Source organism: Thalassophryne amazonica, chromosome 10, assembly GCF_902500255.1.
Source record: "Thalassophryne amazonica chromosome 10, fThaAma1.1, whole genome shotgun sequence".
NCBI classification, from domain to species: domain Eukaryota; kingdom Metazoa; phylum Chordata; class Actinopteri; order Batrachoidiformes; family Batrachoididae; genus Thalassophryne; species Thalassophryne amazonica.
The window spans coordinates 66,429,659-66,456,955 of record NC_047112.1 but is presented as its reverse complement, the minus strand read 5'-3'; the positions used below and the strand labels follow the sequence as shown (position 1 = coordinate 66,456,955).

At 43.1% G+C, this 27,297-nt stretch overlaps 1 protein-coding gene across 7 annotated transcripts in view; it reads left to right on the top strand.

The window, feature by feature from the left end:
- Positions 1–636: 636 nt before the first annotated feature.
- Positions 637–27,297, top strand: part of LOC117518909 (lysine-specific demethylase 4A-like) — a 279,463-nt gene continuing 252,802 nt past the window's right edge. For 5 of the 7 annotated variants that reach the window (XM_034180171.1, XM_034180169.1, XM_034180174.1 and 2 more), the window contains exons 1-2: positions 9,699–9,836; positions 20,846–21,021. In XM_034180171.1, coding sequence (XP_034036062.1) covers positions 9,699–9,836; positions 20,846–21,021 — 314 coding nt within the window. Of the gene's footprint in view, positions 673–9,671; positions 9,837–20,845; positions 21,022–27,297 lie in introns of those variants that run through there. The other 2 variants (XM_034180170.1, XM_034180172.1) reach the window with 2 other exon arrangements.

The following is a 27,297-nucleotide window of genomic DNA, read 5'->3' as shown; positions in this document are numbered from 1 at the left end:
AAGTATTTGAACACCCTGCGATTTTGCAAGTTCTCCCACTTAGAAATCATGGAGGGGTCTGAATTTCATCTTAGGTGTATGTCCACTGTGAGAGACATAATCTTAAAAAAAAGAAGAAAAAAAAATCTGAAAATCACAATGTATGATTTTTTAAAATAAATTATTTGTATGCTACATTGATGGATACAATGTTTATTTCACTGAAAGACCTAAGAACCACTGTGTCGTTGCTGCTCTAAGGAACACTAAGGTCCCCAAATTAAGGCCACATATTGTTTTTAAGAAGAATCTTAAACTTTTTAGTGAGCAAGGATTTATCATGGTTTGAACCTTTTTAATTGGGATAGACTTGAGCTGATCCCTGATGTGGAGACAGCATGGGCCTTTTTAAAAGATGCTTTACTAAAATCATTAACACTCATGGTCCCTATACAGAGTAAAGGGTCGTGATAACCCCTGGTCTCCTCTGAACGAGCAGACACTGTTCATGAGAGGAACTCCCCTTGGGCCAAGGCAAGAACCACAGGTTCCACCTCAGATTGGCTTGTTTTGGCAACTCAGAAATAAATGTTCATCCCTAATTAAGAAAGCCAAATGGGAAATTACTTGTCTGTCATCACTGAGAAAGTAAAATGATCTGAGGGGGTTCTGGAAAATCATAAAGTCACTTCTGTGAGCAAAAATTCTCATGTTTTACCCACCTGTGTTATGAAGGGCTCCACTGTTGTGCACGACCAACATGGAGATCTTGAACTGTTTTAATGAGCATTTATATCTTCTGGCTCCCTGTTTGATTCTGCTCATTCTGCATCTGGGAAGCCCTGTAATGCTGTGCCGGTGTACATGGACAGATTTTTAACCTTACAACTTTTGCAAAGCCTTGTAACAGGAAGTTAACAAAGCCTGTAAAAAATATAGATCCTAGAAAACCACCAGGGCCTGATCAAATTGAACTCCTTATTCCTGAAAGTGGCATCTGATTTTATAGCAAGACCCTTGACATATATGTTTAATCTTTCAGTGTACACTAAGGTTGTTCCTCAGCTGTGGAAATCCGCTTTTAGAATAGAATAGAATGCTTTTTATTGTCATTATACACAAGGTACAACAAAATTTAAAATTAAAATTTTGCCCTCCCTTGTTGAAGGGAGGTGACCCAGCTTGCTTAAACAACTATAGGCCCATATCAAACATATCAGTGCTGGCCAAAATCCTTGAATATCAGTCAGGCTTTAAGGTGCGTTTACACATAATGACGACAAGTCACGAATGCCATGAAGTATACATTACTTGGCAGCTGATCACGAATGTGATGATTCAGGGCAGAGGTGTCAGGTGTCCTCAGGAACTGCTGCAACCCATTACCACGCATTACGATAATGGCATGTGTTGCTGGAGAATTATCAGGAACCATTACGCACGTCAAGAATAAGTTCCGCGTTGTTGCACGCTATCTCACGTATAACAGCGCACCATTAGTTCTGTCACGTGTGAATGAGCGAATTGTCTCCACACACACCACCCATATTCATGCATCAGCTGCTGAACAATTCAGATCACTCCAGTTTGCTCCATAGCAGAAGAACTTTGAGACTGCATGCTTAGTTGGGCTCTGTGCCATGAAGTGGCGCAGAGAGGAGGAGGAGAGACGGAGAGAGCCAGATGTGTGGCTCCACATGGCTCTCGTCTTGCTTGTTTTCCCAAACATCAGGCACATGCATCAGGTGGAACGACTGGTCAAGTATGACATCAGCCATGCAAGGGCACTACCCAGTAATCCCAAAATGATTTACAGAGATGTATAATAAAACAAATGGTGACTGGTTTATAACACAATGATGACAGAGTTTGAGGGGAGAGAGAGTGAGGAACCGCAGTGGCAGCCAGTTTTGTTTTTTTTTGTTTTTTTTCTTTACATGTGCGCGCGTGAACGGGATAGGAGGTCCTCAAACTGGAGCTCCTGCAGCTCCAGTTATTTGCTGCAGCTCCTGCAGCAAATAATGAAACTCCCCGAATTGGAAACGTCTCATGAGGATGTTGTGAACCCAGGGACGGCGCTGCTGACGACTAAGGATGGTATTGATTTTATCTATCGATGCCATTATCGATACCGCTTGTGAATTTTCTGTGTACTAAAAGTAGGCTTTACAGGTTTTCTATGGCACCAACATTTTAAATTGGTCACTGGATCCTTGATCTCTTGACATAAATCAAATCTGTAGTTTTTGTCAAAAGCATTTCCTTTCAGACATTTTGGCATGAATGTCTCTCTGTACCTCTGAGCTGAGTCCAGTCATCTGCAGCACGTCAGCGCAGGACGTCTGGTTTTGTGAGGAAAAAAACTTTTTTGATCAATTGCAGTTTGTTTGTATTACAACATTTGTAAAGAGGTGTCATTTGATTTAAACTGTGTTTTACTTTGAAGTTATTAATTCTGACTGGACTACTCTATCGTTCACACTTGACTCGGCAGAGAACCGTGCAGCGTTTGGAGCTGTGTGAACAGAACAGATGACGATTCTCATTTCTTTCTCGCAACAAGACAGGAGTCCCAGTCAGTGACTTTAATCCTCACAAGAGTGACTCACGATTGACATATTCAGGGATGAAATTGATGAAAAACAAAAAAGGTGAAACCCAAAATTACCACCCACACGAAAATGTTTAAATTGTAGAAGCTCTGAAATGCAATCTGGGACTATTCCAGACAATAAACTGCAGTGAGTGCAGCACCCATTTTGGTGAGAAAAACCCAACTTTCATTATTCAAATTCATTCCAGTAGTATTCTGCTCTGACTAGGATGCAGCGGTTTTCAAGCTTGGCAGATAGTTCTGGAGGAAATCACTGAAGAAATTAACAAACTGAAAATATGGTCATTAAACTTAAATAAAACAGGGATGAAGTGGAGGTGTAAGTGTGACACAGTGTTCATAGGAAGCACTTATTTATTTCTATATGTATTTATTTATTTTTGTTAGTTGGTTTTATCTTTTCTGTTGTTTTGTTTCATCAGGTTCTTTTTGTCTCTTTCTCTAAAATAGTATTGTAGTGTTGTTATCATTAATATTATTGTTGTTGTTGCTATTATTATTAATATATGAATAAAACAAAAAAAAAAATACAATTTGACTCTTTTACGACAATGAAGGCTGAGCCATTAATTATTATACAGAAAACATGCGAACAGCTTAATGCTAACTTTAACATTGGAAATGCCATAGACATGCTAACGCGTTAGCTTCCGTCCCGTTTGTAAGTTATACAATACATCTATCAACTGTTTCAGAAGATCACAACAGGTCAGTTTAACATAAAAGGGCAAATATTACTCACAGACATATGCTCTTTAGGATTTTAGCTGGGAAAAATTAAGATAAATTAAGACGCGCTGCAGGGTCTGCAATCAATGTAGCGAAATTATCATTTTCCTGACAAACGCCCCCAAAAACAACTCAGAAGGACCGATAAGGGAATCGTTAAGCAAAAAGGTTATTAATGTCGGTGGATCGAATCATTTCTTAACGATACCCGAAAGGAATCTGCTCTTGATACTAGGAATGTGAATCGTACAACAGCTCACGATTCAATTCTATTCCGATTGTTGTGGTGATGAGGTCACCCTGAGGTCCGAGGTCACCAGAGTCCCATCCTTAATATAGACAGCATGGATGGTTCCCCGTATTCCCCTCCTGAGATGCCTCACGGTCCGCCAAAAGTACTTTGGCACCGACCGAAAGTCCTTCTCCATCGTTACTCTAAACTCCTTCCACACCCTCTGCTTTGCCTCCCCCTCAGCAGAGGCTGCTGCACTTCAGTCCTGTCGGTACCATTCAACTGCCTCCAGAGTCCTGGAAGGATTCCTACAGTCAGACGGCTTCCCTCATCCCCAGTGTCCACTAGGGATGTGAATCGTACAACAACTGAGGATTAGGGATGGATATCGAGAACCGGTTCCTTTCGGGTATCGTTAAGAAATGATTCGATCCACCAACATCAGTAAGCATTGTGCTTAACGATTCTGTTATCGGTCCTTCAGAGTGGCTGTTGTTTTGGCGGGTGTTGTCAGGAAAATGATCATTTCTCTACATTGATTACAGACCCTGCAGCGGATCCTTAATCAACTTTTCTGCAGCTTGGCTTTGCTTTGAACCATGAACCAATCGAAGCAGTGGTTCGCAGATTGAAGCAATGCTTCGATCGATTGCTTCGTTTATTTCTTTCTTTCGCTTAATTTTCCCCCGCTAAACCATAAAGAGCATACGTCTGTGAGTATTATTTACCTTTTCTATGTTAAACCGACCTGTTATGGTCTTCTGAAACAGTTTACTGAGCTGCTTAAGGCCCGGCCACACGTCATACGATTCCTGAACAAAGGGAAAAAAGTACAAAAAAAAAAAAAAGTCACAAATCAGAGAAAAGGTGGACGAATGAGTTTTTGACTTTTCTATCACTGAATAGCCTGCGAATCAAGAGCGCAAAAGGAAGGAAAGAAGAACAAAATGAAACCTAAGTTAACGTTGATCTTGACATTTTAAACGAAACATGCCTGGAGCCACTGTTGGAGTAGTGTGTGTCTGCATCCTGCCGTGCATTCCAGGACTTGGCAATTGGATGGAGCTCTGTAGCGCCTGAGTCCTGGAGAAGCTGCAAAGAATAAGCGCAAAGTCAGATCCACGGTGGAGATGTCGGTGGATCCACCTGCTCTGGTTCCTTGTCCAGAACAAAGAGGGATTATCTCCTTCATCATCAGAATCCTCACTGTCTGATTCAGACTGATGATGCTGCATGATCTGTCTTGATGCACTTAAAAAAAAAAAAACCTGAAGTGCTTCCTCAACATTCATAAAGCCCCTTTCACACCAGCGCAAATGTAGAGATGCATTAAGAGTACACCTGAAATGCACGCATAATCTGCATTTTTCCTGCATAATCACGTGTCGTTGCATTCGTGATTTACTTGCAGCTGCATATGTTTGCTTTTAATGTATGCGTACTGTCATGTGTAGCCCTTGGCGCTGGTCAACTCTTTTTCAGTTCACTCCTGCCGGCTGTGCAGAACATATTGCTGCGCTTGGAAAACAGTGGACTGTATCATGAGGTTTTTAACAGTTGCACTACTGCCACAATGTGCTATCGCTGCTATTTTCTGTCTCTGTGGAAGCGCGCTCTGTTCTCGGAAACGCAAATGGCACTCGCGTCTTCTGACGTGCAGCAGGACACACTGCTGTCTCGTCATGGCTTGTAACATCAGTTCACAAAGTTCAGAGTCTGTTGTGTGCCCCCCTCTCCCCAGAAAAAGGAAAGTATTGTCATTTAAACTCACATACTTTAACATCAGGCTTCTTGTTAGAGAGAGAGAGGTCTCTGTGTCTGCTCTGTTTTTTGAGTCCTGCTGTTTGTGTTTTCTGGATTTCGAAAGAAATTCATTCCCTGCCGGCACATGCGCTGCAGGCTGTGTGGATAATTTTATCACAGACTCGCGTGCACGTTGGATCACATGTGCTGCAGGCTGCATGGAAAAAAACCCTGTTCACACGCAAATCTGAAACCTTTTCACACTTGATGCTCAAAGTCACGTTTCTGTAAACTGTCGCCTGGTTTGCACAAACTGAGTCGCAGTTCGCTCCAAGAGATCACTGCAGACGACACAAAATATTATTACATCATGACGGCAACGACGCTGATCACGCTCTTGCGAACCCCCCCCCCCACTGTGAACAAATACGCGGCTATCAAGGATCACTTCCTCAAATCTTTTGAACTGTCACACTGAAAGGGCCAGCAGGCTCTTCTGTCTGCATGGGCGGGAGGACAGCAAGCCCTTCAGAGTTCATGAACAGAATGCTGCAGCTCCTGACAAGACACCGGCCGGACTTTTTGTGCAGCAGCAACTCTTTTTATGTAGCGCTGGAACAACACCAGAGTCACAGACTACCAGGCGCTGCCGGAGGAGGCTGACATTCTTCCTGGCCAGCCAGCACCATGGCATGACAGCAGCTGCACATCACACACACTGGCAGAAGCCCACACCACACACCAGCTCTGCCACAGAGGAGCTGCATCTCTCTCCACGACAGCGCTCACAACCGGCTTCTGTACTGTGTGAAAACATTCAGCTGGTCGAACGAAGTCAAACTAAGTGCTGTCATTACAAAACTAGGCAAATGACAACAAACCATCAAAACGACAGCAAAACGAAATAAGGATGAATTGAGGTTTTCGGCGGCATTCGTTCAAATTTTTCTTCTGCTTTATCCGGAGTCAGGTCGCGGGGGTAGCAGCTCAAGCAAAGCCGCCCAGACCTCCCGATCCACACACACCTCCCCCAGCTCCTCCGGGGGAACCCCAAGGCGTTCCCAAGCCAGCCGAGAGATGTAGTCCCTCCAGCTTGTCCTGGGTCTTCCCCGGGGCCTCCTCCCAGTGGGATGTGCCCGGAACACCTCTCTAGCGAGGCGTCCAGGGGGCATCCGGAAAAGATGCCCTAGCCAGCTCAACTGACTCCTTTCGACGTGGAGGAGCAGCGGCTCCACTCTGAGCTCCTCCCGATTGACCGAGCTCCTCACCCTATCTCTAAGGGAGCGCCCAGCCACCCTGCGGAGGAAACTCATCTCGGCCACTTGTACTCGCAATCTCGTTCTTTCGGTCATGAGCCAAATCTCATGACCATAGGTGAGGATCGGAACATAGATCGATCGGTAAATCGAGAGCTTTGCCCCCCTACTCAGCTCTCTCTTCACCACGACGGTCCGATACAGCAACCGCATCACTGCAGACACTGCACCAATCCGTCTATCGATCTCACGCTCCATCCATCCCTCACTCGTGAACAAGACCCCGAGATACTTAAACTCCTCCACTTGAGGCAAGGACACTCCACCAACCTTAAGAGGGAAAAGCACCTTTTTCCGGTCGAGAACCATGGCCTCGGATTTGGAGGTGCTGATTTCGTCCCGGACGCTTCACACTCGGCTGCAAACCGCCCCTGCACGCTGAAGGTCCTGATTTGACGAAGCCAACAGAACCACATCGTCCACAAACAGCAGAGACGAGATTCTGTGGTTCCCAAACCAGACCCCCTCTACACCCTGGCTGCGCCTAGAAATTCTGTCCATTAAAAATAATGAACAGAACCGGAGCTATGTTTTGTGGGGGGCTTTGTGCTCCCTGTAGGGTCTCCCAAGGCAAACAGGTCCTAGGTGACGGGTCAGACTAAGGGCAGTTCAGAACCTCCATGACCAGTAAAAGATCAAGGACCAAGATGTCGCCTGGTATGGTGGAGCCGGAGTCCCACCCTGGAGCCAGGCCTGGGGTTGGGGCTCGCGCGCAAGTGCCTGGTGGTCGGGCCTTAGCCCATGGGGCCCGGCCGGGGTCAGCCCGAAAGAGTGACGTGGGCCCGCCCTCCCGTGGGTTCACCACCTGCAGAGGGGGCCATGGGGGTCGGGTGCAGAGAGGATTGGGTAGCGGTCGAGGGCGGGTGGCCCAGCGGCCCGGTCCATGCTCACAGCCCCTGGCTGTTGGGATGTGGAATGTCACCTCGCTAGGGGGGAAGGAGCCTGAGCTTGTGCGGGAGGTTGAGAGATACCAACTAGAGATAGTCGGGCTCACCTCCACGCACAGCTTGGGCTCTGGTACCCAACTCCTGGAGAGGGGCTGGACGCTTCATTTTTCTGGCATTGTCCACGGGGAGAGGCGTAGAGCTGGGGTCGCATTGCTTATTGCTCCCCAGCTCAGTCGCCAAGTGTTGGAGTTCACTGTGGTGAACGAGAGGGTCGCGCCTTCAGGTTGGGGACAGGTCTCTCACCGTTGTCTCAGCCTATGGGCCGAGCAGCACTGCAGAGTACCCGATCTTCCTGGAGTCCCTGGGAGGGGTACTAGATAGCGCTCTGACTGGGGACTCCATTGTTCTCCTGGGGGATTTCAACGCCCACGTGGGCGGTGACAGAGAGACCACCACGTGTCTCAGACACTCGAGTGAAGAGAGGGACAGAGCTGTCGACCGATCACCACCTGGTGGTGAGTTGGATCCGCTGGGAGGGTAGGAAGCCGGTCAGACCTGGCAGGCCCAAACGTATCGTGAGGGTCTGCTGGGAACGACTGGCGGAACCCTCTGTCAGCGAGGTCTTCAACTCCCACCTCCAGGAGAGCTTCTCCCAGATCCCGTGGGAGGTTGGAGACATGGAGTCCGAGTGGACCATGTTCTCCACCTCCATTGTCGATGCGGCTGCTCGTAGCTGTGGTCACAAGGTCTCTGGTGCCTGTTGCGGCGGCTATCCCCGAACCCGGTGGTGGACACCGGAAGTAAGGATGCCATCAAGCTGAAGAAGGAGTCCTACTTATCTTTGTTGGTCGGTGGGACCCCAGAGGTAGCTGACAGGTACTGGCAGGCAAGCGTGCCGCAGCCCGTGCGGTCGCAGAGGGCAAACTCGGGTCTGGGAGGAGTTTGGGGAGGCTATGGAGGAGGACTATCGGTCAGCCTCGAAGAGATTCTGGCAAACCATCCGATGCCTCAGGAGGCGGAAACACTGTTTTACGGTGCGGGTGGAGAGCTGTTGACCCTGACTGTGGATGTTGTCGGGCGGTGGAAGGAGTACTTCGAGGATCTTCTCAATCCCGTCGTCACGTCTTCCGAAGAGGAAGCAGAGACTGGGGACTCAGAGGCGGACTCATCCATTACCCCAGGCCGAAGTCACCGAGGTGGTTAGAAAGCTCCTCGATGGCAAGGCTCCTGGGGTGGATGAAATCCGTCCTGAGTACCTTAAGTCGCTGGATGTTGTGGGACTGCCTCTGCAACATCGCGTGGCGATCGGGGACAGTGCCTCTGGATTGGTAGACCGGGGTGGTGGTCCCTCTGTTTAAGAAGGGGGACAGGAGGGTGTGTTCCAACTATAGGGGGATCACACTCCTCAGCCTCCCCGGTAAGGTCTATTCCAGAGTACTGGAGAGGAGAATTCGACCAGTGGTCGAACCTCGGATTCAGGAGGAGCAGTGTGGTTTTCGACCTGGTCAAGGCACACTGGACCAGCTCTACACGCTCCATCGGGTGCTCGAGGGTTCATGGAAGTTCGCCCAACCAGTCCACATGTGTTTTGTGGATCTGGAGAAGGCGTTCGACCGTGTCCCTCTGGGCACCCTGTGGGGAGTGCTCCGGGAGTACGGGGTCCTTTGCTAAGGGCTGTCTGGTCCCTGTACGACAGCAGCAGGAGCTTGGTTCGCATTGCCGGTAGTAAGTCAAACCTATTTCCAGTGCACGTTGGCCTCCGCCAGGGCTGCCCTTTGTCTCTGGTTCAAATTTTCAACAATATAAAAATCCTGACGAAGCACCAGTTGCAGGAACAAAGCTGAGCGAATGTTAAACGATGCCAACGAAAGTCAGTGAAAGTCCAGATTTCTTGTTTCATTTGGGCTTTCTTGCCCTTTGTTAAGTGCCGTGTGACTGGGCCTTTAGTCAGCTGCCACTGCACCTGGAACTTGAAAACAAAACTGGGTGCTTAAAATTTATTTTTGCTGATCTGCCTAATATAACCTGAATCTCAAGAATTATAAATAATATTTATATTTCAGATCAGTTCACTGGTATACATGTGTGTCAAACCAAAAGGCCCAAATCAGAACTTTTGGCATATGTGTCCTGTTACACCTTTAATGCTCATCTTTGTCATATGTCCCACAGTACTGAAGTGAAGGACCAGGTCCAGGATGAGTTTAGACGCACCTTCCCAAAGTGTGGCCTGCAGGGTGATGATGTTTACGCCCTCTAGAGATCAGTTTAAGGACTTCAACCGCTACATTGCCTATATGGAGTCACAGGGGGCACACAGAGCTGGAATGGCAAAGGTAAGATGGGTTTTGTGCTGACCAGTTGTTGAGAAAGTTATTTTTATCTTTTGTATTTATTTGTTCATATTGTTCATGATTTTTTTTATATTGTGCATATTATTCAGCTACACAAAAGACCTATTTCTCTCAAGTATTGCTCACAGATCTGTCTAAATCTGTGTTAGTGAGCACTTCTCCTTTGCTGAGATAATCCATCCCACCTCACAGGTGTGGCATGTCAAGATGCTGATTGATAGCATAATCATTGCACAGGTGTGCCTTAGGCTGGCCACAATAAAGGGCCACTCTGAAAGCCCCCCCCCCCATCTGATCAGTCCCCCTACCTTCACTGCGTTAAAACTGCACTCAAGTCATAATCTATCTCAGCAAAAGATCTGCGAATCTTTGGGGAGATGATGGTCTAGTAGTTAAGCATTGGGCTTCAGACCAGAGGATCCTCTGTTCAAAACCCAGCCAGAACAGAAAATCTCTCAGGGCCCTTGAGCCAAGTCCTTAGTCCCCTAGTTGCTACTGTTGTGTAGTGACCTTCTTGCATGGCAACACCCTGATATTGGTGTGTGAGTGTGTCCAGTGGTGGGCACAGTTCTGATAATCCGCTAACCAATAATTATCGAAGATAATGTTTTCATTATCGGATGATCTTTTAGATAACTTTAAAAACCATTATCGGACTAATTATCTTGCAATAAATTTTTTGTCCGATTAATGTTTAGACCGATAACATGGTAAATAAAGCTGAACAGCTACAAATATTTATAAAACTTAAAATCAGTTGAACACCTACCTGTTAAATGTTTTGTAGCTGATGTGTAGTTCTACCCTCTGCAAAACAGAGAAGACCTGCTTTAAGAAGAAACCACTCTGTCCTCTGCAAGCAAAGGAGAACTGGTCCTAGAGTTAAAAAAAAAAAAAAAAAATTCTCTTAACCCCATACTGATACACTTGCAGTGTCATCCAGAGGCATACATTTTTAACTTATGGTTTAACTTTTAACCAAACTAATGTCGGACAAGTTATTTAAATTATTGTCATGTCTGAAGTTGTATAAAGTGAAAATATCAGATATATGTTTTAGTTTTAAAGTAATACGCTAATTTTTAAGGTTTTAGTGTGGATATATGCTGTGCCCAGCAGTGTATTGTGGGTAGGATAGGGTAATAGTACGTTCATGACATGAGAGAAATGCATTTGAAACACTCTGATTAGGCTCTACGGACAACAGCATTAAACTCTAGTGCCTAAAACTCTCATGTGTATATTCTCTGGGTTTATAGACGTTATTGTGTCTGCGTTTTATTAAATTCCACGCATCTTAAACGTAGCAGACACGGATTATCTGGAATTTTGTTGTGGCAAGTTTTCAAGGGCTCTACGGCCATCTGCTGGCCAGTCGTGTTCATTCGCCCTATTGACGTATCCCATAATCCCTTGCGTGCCAGAGAGTCGCTGCAGTCAACAACATATAGAGAATCAACACGATGACAGTTGTAAATTAATATTATACTACAAAAATGGGTTTTTTTTAATGCTTTTCGTCACATTAATAAGAGACTGCTGCATGATACCCTGAAAACTTGCTAAAACAATTATAACAAATAATCCGTGTCTGTTACATTTAATCTGCGTGGAATTTAATAAACGCAAACCAAGTTTCAGACATATTATATATATATATATATATATATATATATATATATATATATATATATATTAGTCTCGAACAAAGAGGACAGTGTTGTAAAGAACAATGATATTAAAGAGCAAACTTCACTTTCCTCCAGAACGACATGATCAGGAAGCGAGCGTAGCTCACAGCAGCTCCCATTGAAAATAACGGAGAGACAGCCTGTGGTTCTCGCATGTTTACATAAAATAAACACAATAACAACGTCTATAAACCCAGAGAATATATTCACAAAGCGATCGTGGTGTTAAAACTCAAATTCAATTTATTAGTAGTTGCAAATGTACCAGAGACAGTACTGGAAGTTATCGGTTATCTGTAACTTACGAAACATTTTTGGGTGGTTTATTGTTTTATCTTTATCAAAGATAACTTTTCAGTTATCTGATTATCTGTTATCAAAGTTAATTTTTTGGTTATCTGTGCCCACCACTGAGTGTGTCTGTGTGAATGGGTGAATGTGAGGCATAATTGTAAAGCGCTTTGAGCTTCTGATGCAGATGGATAAGGGCTATTTAAATGCAGTCCATTTATTTGTACAACAATCATTTCCACATAATTCAGCATTACTTAATAATAAATTACAGAAAATTTTAAAATCATCTTAGATTAATGAACCTGGCGAGTCTGACTCTCTACACCCAAACCGATCAAAGGGAATAATGTGATTTAACCATCCGATAACAAAGTAAACCTCTTAAGTCATTCTAAAGTCCACTTTAAGCAGAAAATAGGCAAATCGGTTAATCGCTGCTGACGCTCCGAAATGATGCATGAGGAATGAAGGCAGCGGGACCGCAACACTGCTACAGGGTTCTCAACAGGATTTTTCTCAGTGTAATGGGATGGAAAAATCACCTTAAGAAGCCGAGGGTTGGTGGACTACGTAGGCTTCGACTCTGCTGAAGCTTTTACTTTATTGCCTTATAAAGGGCCTTCTTTGGTGTGTTTTTTTTTTTTTTTTTTTTTTACTTCAAAATGTATCAGACATTAACCTTGAAGTTAAAGAAAACATTTGTAAGGATTGTCTATAGTAAACTGCTGTGTATAAATTAGCTCTTGTGCTGTGACACATTTCTAGACTCTTCCATGTTTTGATCTGATCCCTCGTTCTTTTGGCTTTAAAGTAAGGCTGTAATAAAGATTAAAAAAAACAAAAACGATGGCTTTACTTAACAACATTTGGCCCTCAAAATGTAGGCAACAGTGTTTCAGCGGGTTATAAATGTAAAAGCTTACTTTGGTCCCGGCCTCCCCTATAATACACCTGGAGAGCTGCTGTGCTCAGACTGGACCGTGGAGACTGTGACACCAGGATAAGTTCTCCCCAACAGAACGAAGGACATTTCATTTTGGGGAAAAACAGCTTTGGTCAGTTGTAGTTTGTCTGTTTTACAACGTTTTCAAAAAGAGGTGTCATTTATTTAAAACAGTAATTCACTTTGAAGTTATTGATTGTGGAATGATCAGCCTTTCCATCTCGATGGTGAGCTGCAGAGCAAAACCCGTAACACACAGACACGGAGCAGATGATATCATTATTTATTATTTTCACGAGGGACACTAACCTTAGTTTAGGAACCAGAGAAGCGGGAGATATTAAGGTTCCAGTCCACGACAGAGCTGCATTGTTAACTGCTCCACAAAAAAGGCATATTAATGATGAACGAATAAAAACTGTCCATGTGAAGTGGGGGACAATTCTCACAGATAAAGAGTCTCCGTTTAGAGACTTTAATTGTCAGAAAAGGCAGAAATGGCTTTGGTACAGGCTGATGAATAAACTGTGGACACTCTGTTTCCACATCAGAACCAGCAGCTCCACAATCAACATAGAGAAATTATTATTTTCCCGTTACACACCCTCAAAATAACATAATGGCCCAACTGCAGTGTAATTACGCTGTTATAAATTAGTCCGTCAGAAATTAGTCCAGCTTTTCATTCTAACTTTCTAACAGCTCTTCATGCCTCCAGACGACTTACAGTGCAGTGTGTGTGTGTGTGTGTGTGTGTGTGTGTGTGTGTGCGCGTGCGCACGTGTTGTGTACACACTCAGAAATGATTATAAGACCCTTGAAGAGATTTGGAAGCCCTATCTGGACTATAAAGACACCCTGCCAATTTCTATAGCGTACAGGATCGATACGGGTTATTACAATAAGCCATTGGTCATCAGTATAAATAAATGTGTGTGTGTGTGTGTGTGTGTGTGTATGTGTATATATATATATATGTATATGTGTGTGTATTTGGCTTGCCTCTTGTTTTATGCTGTTTTTAGTTTGTCTGTGGGTGGGTTTGGGAAGGGCCTGGGACTATGTATTTGTTTTGTTTTTGTTTTTTTTGTTCTCTCGTTCTTTATTTTTGTAAGTTCATATTTTGGAAAGCAAAAATAAAATATTCTAAGCAAATTAATTATAATAAAGCATTCAGGTATCGGGATCGGATGGAAGTGAAAAAATGTGGATTGGTGCATCCCTACTTCAACTGGAGTCACATTCCCTGTATTCTTGTAGATACTTGGTGAATAAAGAGTATTCTGAATCTGATTCTGATCTCCCAGTTTATCCGTGATCGTAGTTCTACACACGCACGTATGCGCGCATACATGTACACAGAGGCCACTTGGCTTTTCATATTGGAATTATTTACTATCCCCTGGTGGAATGGCTATCCACATCCATTGTTCAGTGTTGTTAACTAATATCCGTAGCTTCTCAAAAATATTTGTCCTGTCAATGTTCTGTTTTGGCAGCGTTCATCCTTGACCCAAAATACATAAGCATACCAAACGGCAAATGTCAGCTCTCCCCAGTTTCTCTGTGATCAAAGCCATACACATGTGTATGGATGCGCGAACGTAAGCGCGCGCACACACACACACACACACACACACACACACAGAGCCCACTTGGCTATTAATAGACAGATAAAATTGGAATCTTTGGTTAAATTAGTTTACTCACCATGTGACAAGTAGATTTGCCCCCTGACTTGCTCGCCATGTCCAATGACCTGTGGGGCTGAGCGTACAGCCCTGAAGTCAGCACTATACTGTTTGTATTTCTTAATGACTGTAAATCAAGTCCTATTTTCAATTCACTTTCAATTTATTTTCATTTATATAGTGCCAAATCACAACAAAGTTGCATCAAGGCGCTTCACACAAGTAAGGTCTAACCTTACCAACGCCCAGAGCAAACACACAGGTGACAGTGGTAAGAAAAACTCCCTCTGAATATTTGAGGAAGAAACCTCAAGCAGACCAGACTCAAAGGGGTGACCCTCTGCTTGGGTTATGCTACCTACACAAATTACAAATTCAAAAAACAAACTTCAAACTTCATCAGGATTTTTAAACTGTTGAAAAATTTGAACGAAGGGCAACGAAAACCTCAATGTGTGAACACTGTTTCATTTTGCTGTTGTTCTTGATGTTTTTTAATCGTTTTAGTTTTTGTAACGTTATTGTTTAATTTGACTTCATTTGACCAGCTGAATGTTTTCACACAATGCAGAAGCTGGTTTATGAGCACTGCTGCAGCTTCATGTACCATTGGAAATTACAGGACAAACTCAGCCTGCTTGCTTGGATTTTTTTTTTTTTAATCTGTGTGGGAGTCAGCTTCAATGAGCTCAGGCACCTTACATAGGCCAGAATTAATCTTTTGTGTGGATATAATTAATTATTTTGCCACAAGCAACTGCTGAATTTGAAATGACAAAGTTGTGTAATTTCCGACGGTACTTGAATGCAGCATTAGCAGCAGCAGCTCCTGCGTGCGCTTATTATTTTTTATTAAATATGAGTGTGGGAATGATAATTCAGCCCTTATGTACATGTGGCAACAGATAGATGAATCAAAAAAAAAATTTACATGTTCTCTTCAGGCAGTCATCTTTATAAATCTCATTGGAACGGCACCAAAGTTCCAGCATCATCACCTTGCCCAATGCAGATTCGAGATTCATCACTGAATATGACTTTCATCCAGTCATCCACAGTCCACGATTGCTTTTCCTTAGCCCATTGTAACCTTGTTTTTTTCTGTTTAGGTGTTAATGATGGCTTTCGTTTAGCTTTTCTGTATGTAAATCCCATTTCCTTTAGGCGGTTTCTTACAGTTCAGTCACAGACGTTGACTCCAGTTTCCTCCCATTCGTTCCTCATTTGTTTTGTTGTGCATTTTTGATTTTGAGACATATTGCTTTAAGTTTTCTGTCTTGATGCTTGATGTCTTCCTTGTCTACCAATATGTTTGTCTTTAACAACCTTCCCATGTTGTTTGTATTTGGTCCAGACACAACTGACTGTGAACAGCCAACATCTTTTGCAACATTGCGTGATGATTTACCCTCTTTTAAGAGTTTGATAATCCTCTCCTTTGTTTCAATTGACATCTCTCGTGTTGGAGCCATGATTCATGTCAGTCCACTTGGTGCAACAGCTCTCCAAGGTGTGATCACTCCTTTTTAGATACAGACTAACGAGCAGATCTGATTTGATGCAGGTGTTAGTTTTGGGAATGAAAATTTACAGGGTGATTCCATAATTTATTCCTCAGAATTGAGTGAGTCCATATTTTTTTCCCTCTGCTTGGTCTAAAAAGTAACCTTTACTGACTGCCACAATGTTTTTTTTTTTCCTGATTTCTTATAGTGTTTCTTAAAGCCAGAAAGTTGCCATTTGAAATGACTTTAGTTTTGTGTCATGTCTGTGATCTGCTTTTTTTTTTTTTTATACAAAATTAAACAACTGAATGAACATCCTCCTGGTGTCTTGGTGGCTTTCATCACTCTTCACCTTCTTATACGGTCACTCAGTTTTCGAAAACTATCTCCTCCACACAGATTTACCGTAGAGTGCTATACTGTTTGTATTTCTTCATAATTCATGTAACTAATGTCCAAGACAGTCAGTGTCTTGGGAATGTTCACGTGTCCATCCCCTGACTTGTCCGAAGACAACTGTATATAAAAGTGATGGTTTACATGTGCTCTACTAAAAGGGGCACTTACTTATTCACACCATCATTTTGGCTTTTAGATTTGTAATTAATTTATATCAAACTGTAGAGATTTACTTTCACTGCGAGTTTCAAGGGCATGATTTTGGAAATTCTAATATACAAGGCCTGAATATTTTTGTTTTTTGATGCCCTAATAAAATTCTAACATGTAAAGGGTCAAGAGGGCAAACACTTTTTCACAGCACTGTACAGTGACAAAGTAATACGGCTGATTTGTACTCTTCTGACCTTGGCAATATGTATCATCCTGGGCAGAGTGGAGAATCAGATGCTCAAATGTGTTATATTTGTGACCCCCAACAGCTATAAACTAAATCTAGATTTCTAAATAAGAGCAACACCCCCACCTTGCTTCACGTCACGAGGGATGTGACTAAATGTGTATGCCGGTGGGCAGACCTCATTTAAGGGGAGGACAGTTGTAGGTTTAACCCAGGTTTCACATAACCCAATCATTTACAAGTGATGATCCATAATTAGATCATTAATCAACAATAATTTTGAGGACAGTGATCTTATGTTAATGAGACCCAGACTAAGCACTGCAGTGCAGTTGAACTGTTTAGATTTAGAGGTGAGTGGCATATATATGATGTCTGGAAGTAGGTTTATGTTTTAGACATTCCACGTGGGTTGTAGGTAGCAGAGACGAAATATTTGATATTGCTGGAATAGCCAACAGGCCATCCTCAGTTTTAACATCATCCAATGTAGTAATGGGTATTAAGTTTGCAGAACATATCCTTCTATGATTTTTATGGATACATCTACGGAAGCAGACCACAGTCTCAACTTGATGAATTTCCCTCCCTGGCAGATAAACTGCACTATCACCATAGTGGATTTTCTGCACTAATTTCCCTGCTAACGTAATGAATTCCACACCCACCTTTGTTATAAGCCTTGCAAGGTCTCTAATCACCTGCTCCGTGACCTGCTGTAAAGTCCTAATGTTACCCTCCCTGTAGAGCTCTATCTATTTTTGCAGACAATATGGCAGCGCCTTCCCCAGTAAGGTGAAGGCCGTCCGGCATCAGCAAGCCATGGCGGCTCCAGAACATAGGCCAGTTATCAAGAAAACTAAAGCCTTGCTGTCTACAACATTCCGCCAGCCACCTATTTAACGATGTCAGCCTGCTAAATGCCTCATCATTACCCCGGGAGGGGAGGGCACCAGAGACACATTGATACGACACATCTTTCTGGCAAGGTCATAAGTCCTTTCTATGTCCATTTTTGTGACCTCCTGAGTGCTTCATCGTGACATCATTGGCGCCAACTTGAATAACTATGTGACTGTGTCGCGTGTAATGTTCCTTTGTCTGTTTCCCTTCTGCAGCATCAGCATCCTAGGATGGGATGCAGTGTCAGGAACTCTGGCCCCGGGAATACATTTAACATCAGCTGATGTCTGTAACCTGACTTTGCGGGTGATAGAATCCCCTATCAGTGAACTTCGGCATTTTGGCCTGGAGAAAGGAGTGGAAGTCAGCCGTGGTCTCAAAGAACTCACATCAGGCATATCCATAAGTAAAATAATCTCCATGGACGATTCGCTCGCGTGCGCACGTAACATGAAAAGAAAAAGAAACTCTGCTCCCAGCTGCTGCAGGGCTGCTGCTCCCTCCAAAAACTCTGTCATAATTGTGTTTACAAACCAGTCACTATTTGTTTTATTATACATCTGTGTAGTTAATAAGTAAAATAATCTCCATGGACGACTGGCTCGCGCGCGCACATAAAATAAAAACAAGAAAAAACCTCCGCTCCCGCTCCTGTGGGGCTGCTGCTTGCTCCAAAAACTCTGTCATAATTGTGAAATGAAGGACAAAAGAGACATAAGTCCTGCTCATAAGCTGCTACCAGATACAGGACATGTTCACATCTTCAGTCAAACTCCAGACATCTCCACGTCACTACATATTCAGTCCCTGATTGGTCATCACGGCGTGACGAGACGAAAAAGTTCAGATTTTTCAACTTGGGGAGGAGGGCAACGTGACGTGATGCGACACAATATCGCGCCACAAACGCGCCAATTGCTCAAAATCGCTTCACTCGCGTCCATCGTGTCGCGCTGCGTGACTTGACGCCAAACGCGTCCTTACATAGGGATTACATGGCAACCAGTCGCTGCAGTCGCTCGCGTCGCGCCCGGTGTGAACGCACGCCTAACATTAACACGAGTTAAGTAATGAGCTAAAGTTCACAGCAGTTACACTGAAAAAGTAACAGAAGTATTGGACTGGTAAAAACGGTAATAAAAGAAATGGCGGCCGGGGGGGGCTCGACCTAGCTAACGCTAGGGTTAGGGCTAGCGAAAGCTAACCTCTAACGAAAGCTAACCGCTTGCGATTCACAACAGGAGGACTGTAGTTAAATAAGATTAGAGTAGATACACTTAAACACCAAAAGAAGTGTTCAACAGAAATAAAAGAAATGAGTACAACTGTGTAGGGATTGGAAGAGCGTCACAACAGCAAACAATCTGCTGGAAGCAAGTTACCAGATCTGTGAGCCTAGACATATTCAATGACTTGGAAATGTTGCGTGTTCATTTACTAACTTGTCTGAAGAACACTGGATGTAAAAGCGATGGTTTGGCTCACAGGGGGTCGTTTTGACCGTTGGGTTTTTCTGTAATTATTGTATGGCTTTTGCCTTACAATATAAAGCGCCTTGGGGCAACTGTTTGTTGTGATTTGGTGCTATATAAATAAAATTGATTTGATTTGGTTATGTTGTCATCCAGGGTTGCATATACTGGCAGCCTGTCCCGGGTGAATCCCTATGACTGCCGGGATTGGATTCTGCTCCCCCATGATGCTTCATAGGGAAAAGTGAATACAGAAAATGGCTGGATGGATATTTATGCATGCCATTTTGACATTTATATTTTTGTTTTATTTATGTCATGTTGTAGAGACTAGTTTTCACTTTGAGGTTAAAAGGAGCTGTTTTGGAAATTTTAATGCAAAGAAGCCCAAGTATTTTTTTATTTTATTGATTTATTTATTGTAATTTGTCATTACAGAATTCCAGCATGCTAAAACTTAAACCCTTTGACAACCTTGGAGGTGTCTGTGTTGAGGTCAAGCACCCCTGGGTGCAGTAGATAGATGGTTATTTGGGAGAGGTGGAGAAGGACTGATTGTCTAGGGTGGTTCCCATCCAGCACCCAGAGCAGTTCTGTGTTCAGTCAGCGAGCGTCCTGTCTCTAAAACTTGTGTCAAGACTTAAGAAGTCAGTCCTGTTGGTGCTGGTGTGTATCCCCAGGTTGGCCCTGCGACAGACTGGCAACCTGTCCAGGGTGAACACTGCCTCTCGCCCAGTCACTGTTGGGATAGACTCCTGCCCTCATGACCTTAACAGGAATATGTGGGTTCAGAATATGGATGGATGGAAACATTTTTTTCAATTTATTTTCCTTTATGTAGCGCCAAATCACAACAGAGTTGCCTCAAGGCGCTTCACGCAGGTAAGGTCTAACCTTACCAACCCCCAGAGCAACAGTGGTAAGGAAAAACTCCCTCTGAGGAAGAAACCTCAGGCAGACCAGACTCAAAGGGATGACCCTCTGCTTGAGCCATGCTACAAACATAAATTACAGAAATAATTCACAGAACAAATCACGGACGAATATACAAGAATTGCTGTTGGTGCACAGGACAGGAGGGTCGCCAACACAAACACAACTCCCATCTCTGGATGGAGCTGCACCTTAAACAGAGAAAAAAACAGAATCAGGCATCAGAAAGACAAAAAATACTGTATAATTTGCCAACATTATTCAACAGGAAAAACAGAAGAAATACTAAGGTGATTGCTGGCCGCTAGCCCAAAGCTTCACTAAAAGACCCAGAATTTAGGCAAAGTTGGGGCCGCAGCCCGCTCCAGTTACTAATAACATGAATTAAAAGAGTAAAAAGCGTAAAACAAAACTATACCAGTATGCTAGCCATATGAAAGGGAAAATAAGTGCATCTTAAGTCTGGACTTGAAAGTCTCCACAGAATCTGATTGTTTTATTGACGCAGGGAAACCGTTCCTCAGAACAGGGGCACGATAAAACATTTTGCTGAAACGCCTGAAAAAACATCATCTGAGGAGGATCAGATGTCACTTTCAGCAGAATGTTGGTCGTGTTGGAAGCGTGTTAATTCTCAGCCTTTGGGGTATTCTCTCACAGGGGCAGCATGAAACAGAAAACTCATTCTGAGCTGAATGTAGAGACCCATGGGGATGTGTTGGTCTTGCTGGACTTCAGAGGACTATGTTTCTTTTGACAGGTTATTCCACCTAAAGGCTGGAAGCCCAGACGCACATACGATGATGTGGATGAGCTGGTGATTCCTGCTCCCATTCAGCAGGTGGTGACTGGCCAATCTGGTCTCTTTACTCAGTACAATATCCAGAAGAAGCCAATGACTGTCAAGGAGTTCTGCAAGGCATCAACCATGGACAAGTTAGTGTGCATCTGCAACGTACAAAGGTCATGCACATTTAGGGCAATCAAATTTCAAGAATTGATTTGATTCCGATTCATAAGATTCAGAATTGATTATTTTGATCTGATCCGATATTGATTTGGGTTAGTGTTATTAAAACTGAGCTGTTACCTAATTGTCTAGTTATGCAACATATTAATACTAGTATTGACATTTGACAGCAAATTAATGAAATATTGGTAGCTAGTAATGATGGCTATAAGACTGATGGCACGGACCAATCCCCTCCCAGAATGATACAGTAGTATTTTTATTTACAAACATGCTGAAGGGCAGAATTACTGAACAGATCCAGGGCAGCCAAAAGAAGGCACCAGAGGGACCTGGTTCATTGCCCTGACACAAGTACATTTCTGCACATTTCCATGTTTTGGCCTGAGGCCTTGTTTCTTTTGGCTTTAAAGTACGGCTGTAACAAATATATATATATATATATATATATATATATATATATATATATATATATATATATATAAGGATTAAACAACTCGAAGCCGTGCATTACACGGTTTGAATGCAGTTCGCGGAGTAACACCACTCCGCTTCGTGTCGTGGTGTTTCAGACTCCGCGTCGTGCATTCAAACCGTGTAATGCACAGCTTCGAGTTGTTTAATTCGCTTATACCACGGTCCCACACAGTGAGCTAACACACATATTTATTTAAGTTGACAGAACTTGATAAAAATGTGCGAGTATTTGGGAATGTTTTATGTTTTGTCTCAGACGCGCGAGTTTGTGGGCTCGTGCCGCAGCGGGCCGCTCACACCGTCCCTCCTCTCTCTCTGCTGTATCGCGCTGTGACAAACTCTGTCAAACAGATCCAGAAACTACGCTCGCTGTTTTGATGCGGAGCGCTCGGCCGCCCGCAAGGATAGAACCGTTCTCTTCTTCTTTCCCGTCTTCAATCTTGTCAAGTTCGTCCGATGTTAAATCTTTACGCCGTTGCTTTTGCTGTTCTTCTCGTTTGCTCTCCTCTTTCCATTCCTCAAATGTTTTATTTTGGCCAACAATATTAAAATTCACTTGGAAATCCATGTTTTATCGCGTTTCTGTCATTCACTTGTCAAAACACAGCTGATCTGCGCCAACTGTTTGGTCCGTTGCTATGGTGACGACCAGAGCGGAGTGATTATTACAGTGATTTAACTCGCCGAACTACGTGTGCGTATATACAGAAATAATGCACACCAGTTAGACATGGAATTCTCACTGACTGTGGTATAAATATATATAAACTATGGCTTTACTGCATAAAATTTGGCCCTAAAAAATGCAGGCAGTAGTGTTTCAGAGAGTTACAGGTACATTTCTGCACATTTCCATGTTTTGGCCTGAGGCCTTGTTTCTTTTGGCTTTAAAGTACGGCTGTAACAAATATATATATATATATATATATATATAACTATGGCTTTACTGCATAAAATTTGGCCCTAAAAATGCAGGCAATAGTGTTTCAGAGAGTTATAAATTTTGAAAATTCTGGGGGGCAAATGGTCCCCGGTCTCCCCTACAAGTACTCGTGTCTGCAGCGCTGGCTGTGTGGGAACTTTTCCCTCAGCTGTGCAGCAAGTGCTGGTGGAAAAGACTAACTGAAAAGTAAGTCCACACCAGCGAGCCTTTGTGCGTGGCCCCACAGAAATGCCACGTTATGAGGAATGTAAGGAAAAAAAAAACACGACTCTGTGAATTAAATGACGGATTATTCTCTTTTCTTGCCCGCAACAGACAAGAGTCCCAGTCATCATGATTGACATCGTTAAATAGCTGTGACAGAGGTTGATGAATAAATTGTGGACCCACTTCTAAATCAGAACCAGTGGGTCCACAATCAGTGTAGAGAAATGATCATTTTCACACCTTCGGAAACAGCGTAACAGCCCAACTGCAGCGTAAATTTTTTTTTCAGGCATGCTGTTACAACGCTGGCGAGAAGTGCACATTTTATATATATATATATACTCAACAAAAATATAAACGCAACACTTTTGGTTTTGCTCCCATTTTGTATGAGATGAATTTTTCCACATACACAATATCACCATTTCCCTCAAATATTGTTCACAAACCAGTCGAAATCTGTGATATTGAGCACTTCTCCTTTGCTGAGATAATCCATCCCACCTCACAGGTGTGCCATATCAAGATGCTGATTAGACACCATGATTAGTGCACAGGTGTGCCTTAGACTGCCCACAATAAAAGGCCACTCTGAAAGGTGCAGTTTTGTTTTATTGGGGGGGGATACCAGTCAGTATCTGGTGTGACCACCATTTGCCTCATGCAGTGCAACACATCTCCTTCGCATCATCCTTGAAGAGAACACCTCTTCAACGTGCCAAACGCCAGCAAATGTGAGCATTTGCCCACTCAAGTCGGTTACGACAACGAACTGGAGTCAGGTCGAGACCCCGATGAGGACGACGAGCATGCAGATGAGCTTCCCTGAGACGGTTTCTGACAGTTTGTGCAGAAATTCTTTGGTTATGCAAACCGATTGTTCCAGCAGCTGTCCGAGTGGCTGGTCTCAAACGATCTTGGAGGTGAACATGCTGGATGTGGAGGTCCTGGGCTGGTGTGGTTACACGTGGTCTGCGGTTGTGAGGATGGTTGGATGTACTGCCAAATTCTCTGAAACGACTTTGGAGACGGCTTATGGTAGAGAAATAAACATTCAATACACGAGCAACAGCTCTGGTTGACATTCCTGCTGTCAGCATGCCAATTGCACGCTCCCTCAAATCTTGCGACATCTGTGGCATTGTGCTGTGTGATAAAACTGCACCTTTCAGAGTGGCCTTTTATTATGGGCAGTCTAAGGCACACCTGTGCACTAATCATGGTGTCTAATCAGCATCTTGATATGGCACACCTGTGAGGTGGGATGGATTATCTCAGCAAAGGAGAAGTGCTCACTATCACAGATTTCGACTGGTTTGTGAACAATATTTGAGGGAAATGGTGATATTGTGTATGTGGAAAAAGTTTTAGATCTTTGAGTTCATCTCATACAAAATGGGAGCAAAACCAAAAGTGTTGCATTTATATTTTTGTTGAGTGTATATATATCCCCAATTCCAGTGAAGTTGGGACATTGTGTAAAATGTAAATATTCAATTGAATACACCACAAAGACAAGATATTTAATGTTCAAACTGATAAACTTTATTGTTTTTGTGCAAATATTTGCTCATTTTGAAATGGATGCCTGCAACACATTTCAAAAAAGCTGGGACAGTGGCAACAAAAGACTGGGAAAGTTGATGAATGCTCAAAGAACACCTGTTTGGAACATTCCACAGGTGAACAGGTTAATTGGAAACAGGTGAGTGTCATGATTGGGTATAAAAGAAGCATCCCCAAAAGGCCATTTTGAATGGTTGCCTGCAACACGTTTCAGAAAAGCTGGACAGTGGTATGCTTACCACTGTGTTACATCACCTTTCCTTCTAACAACACTCAATAAGCATTTGGGAACTGAGGACACTAATTGTTGAAGCTTTGTAGGTGGAATTCTTTCCCATTCTTGCTTAATGTACCACTTCAGTTATTCAATAGTCACATTTTCAATGGGCAACAGGTCTGGACCGCAGGCAGGCCAGTCTAATACCCGCACTCTTTTACTACGAAGCCACGCTGTTGTTAGTGCAGAATGTGGCTTGGCATTGTCTTGCTGAAATAAGCAGGGACGTAACCTGAAAGACGTTGCTTGGATGGCAGCACGTGTTGCTCTAAATCCTGGATGTACCTTTCAGCATTGATGGTGCCATCACAGATGTGTAAGTTTTGTGGATGCTCCTTTTATACCCAATCATGACACTCACCTGTTTCCAAAAACCTGTTCACCTGTGGAATGTTCCAAACAGGTGTTCTTTGAGCATTCATCAACTTTCCCAGTTTTTTGTTGCCCTGTCCCAGCTTTTTTGAAATGTGTTGCAGGCATCCATTTCAAAATGAGTAAATATTTGCACAAAAACAATAAAGTTTATCAGTTTGAACATTTAGTCCAGGCCCTATTCTATAACCCCATATACATCTCACGTCCAAGAATTTTTGACCAGTGTTTTGAGTAGCAGGGTCTGTCAGCTTTCAAAATCACACAGGTGGACATTCGAATTTAACAGCGAATGGCCGCCGGGGGCATTAACCAAAATGGCCGCCGATCAGATATCAGAATAACAGCTTTTCTATTTTTGATCCTATATTTTAATGTGACACCTATATACTAGGGTTTTTGAACATGCAGAATTCATTTGACCTTATTTTAGTGATAAATTATAGCCAGAAGGAATTATGCATTTTTACATGACATTTGAGAACTTTTTTTTTATTCGTTCAAAGTCTTTACTGTATCTATACTTGAATCATGAAATACACGATAGTGCACATTTTATCATAAAAGAAAATAATAATATTAATGTAGTAGCATTAAATACAGAACAGTAAACATCTTGTCATCAACGAAAATGACAAATTTAATGCAGTAGCTTAACCTCAGGAGGCAACACATACATCTCACTCTCACCCTCTGGTGTATATCCAAACTGTCAAATATGCACTCCTTTTAAAACACTTGACCTCATTGTGGTTAGGCATGGTTATATCTGATCTCTTTTGAGTGGAAGGTCTCAAGGATATCCACTACTTCCTCTGTATACATCTGGTTTTTGAGGCACACGGAGCAACAACTTTCAACATTTTCAACCTACCTCACACATTTTGAGCGCCCTTCTGCCTTCTCTACATGTGATTAAGGTAAATGACAAATATATTACATTTTAACAAGAACATTAAGTGTATTTCACACACTGAATAAGTAATAGTTATTCCAGTACGTTGGTTGTAGCATTTGCAGTGTTGTCCTCCGTCACAGCAACCAATATGGAGAAATGATTTGAAAACATCCAAAAAGATCTTTCAACTCTTGCTGCACAGGTAGGTAAACTGTGGTATATGTACCTCTTCATTGCCACTGGATCATTTGCCTCCAACATCTAGTGTGATTGAAATGCACTTGGGGAGAGCCTTCTACATGGTACAGGAGGCGGGGATACAGGGGATACATCACCCCGTCCTACTGACTTTGGGTGGGCAGTTGACGATGACTTGCTTGTTCCCCAGCAGAACCTCCGTAGCCTACCTTTCTCTGTGGTTGTTACTTGCAATTGCACAGGTAAGTGTACCTCAAGGAGATGCTCCTGCATGGCAGCAGGGGTGAAATGCATCATCTACTGTCACATGAAAGTGTCCACTGTGACCTGTGAGAATGCTTTAGAGTGGAATTACTATGTCATGTTTTATATTTGAGGTGACTTAGTCAAAGTCAATGTCCAAAATCTCTAATTACATGTGTGACAAGATAATGATATAAGAAGTGATATGTTGTGTATTTATATTCCAAGAAAACTTCATTTGTAAAATGTTTGAATGTTCTTTATACTTTTACTGTGTGTTGGATAATGGATATATTTATAACACCAGCTTTTTGTTTTGTTAGTTTGATATTAAGATATGTGAATACAACATTGAATTACATTGATGAACTTGGTGCTAGATGTGACTAAGGTTATGTGTGCTTTCTGTCCAACGTGAACATTATCAGTTTGGTATGTATTGGGTATATATATTAAATCAAATCAATTTTATTTATATAGCGCCAAATCACAACAAACAGTTGCCCCAAGGCGCTTTATATTGTAAGCCAAAGCCATACAATAATTACGGAAAAACTCCAACGGTCAAAACGACCCCATGTGAGCAAGCACTTGGCGACAGTGGGAAGGAAAAACTCCCTTTTAACAGGAAGAAACCTCCAGCAGAACCAGGCTCAGGGAGGGGCAGTCTTCTGCTGGGACTGGTTGGGGCTGAGGGAGAGAACCAGGAAAAAGACATGCTGTGGAGAGAGATCAATCACTAATGATTAAATGCAGAGTGGTGCATACAGAGCAAAAAGAGAAGGAAACACTCAGTGCATCATGGGAACCCCCCAGCAGTCTACGTCTATAGCAACATAACTAAGGGATGGTTCAGGGTCACCTGATCCAGCCCTAACTATAAGCTTTAGCAAAAAGGAAAGTTTTAAGCCTAATCTTAAAAGTAGAGAGGGTGTCTGTCTCCCTGATCCGAATTGGGAGCTGGTTCCAGAGGAGAGGAGCCTGAAAGCTGAACGCTCTGCCTCCCATTCTACCCTTACTGTTGTGTGGGCCGCTGAAGAGGAGGTACTGCTGGCCCACCA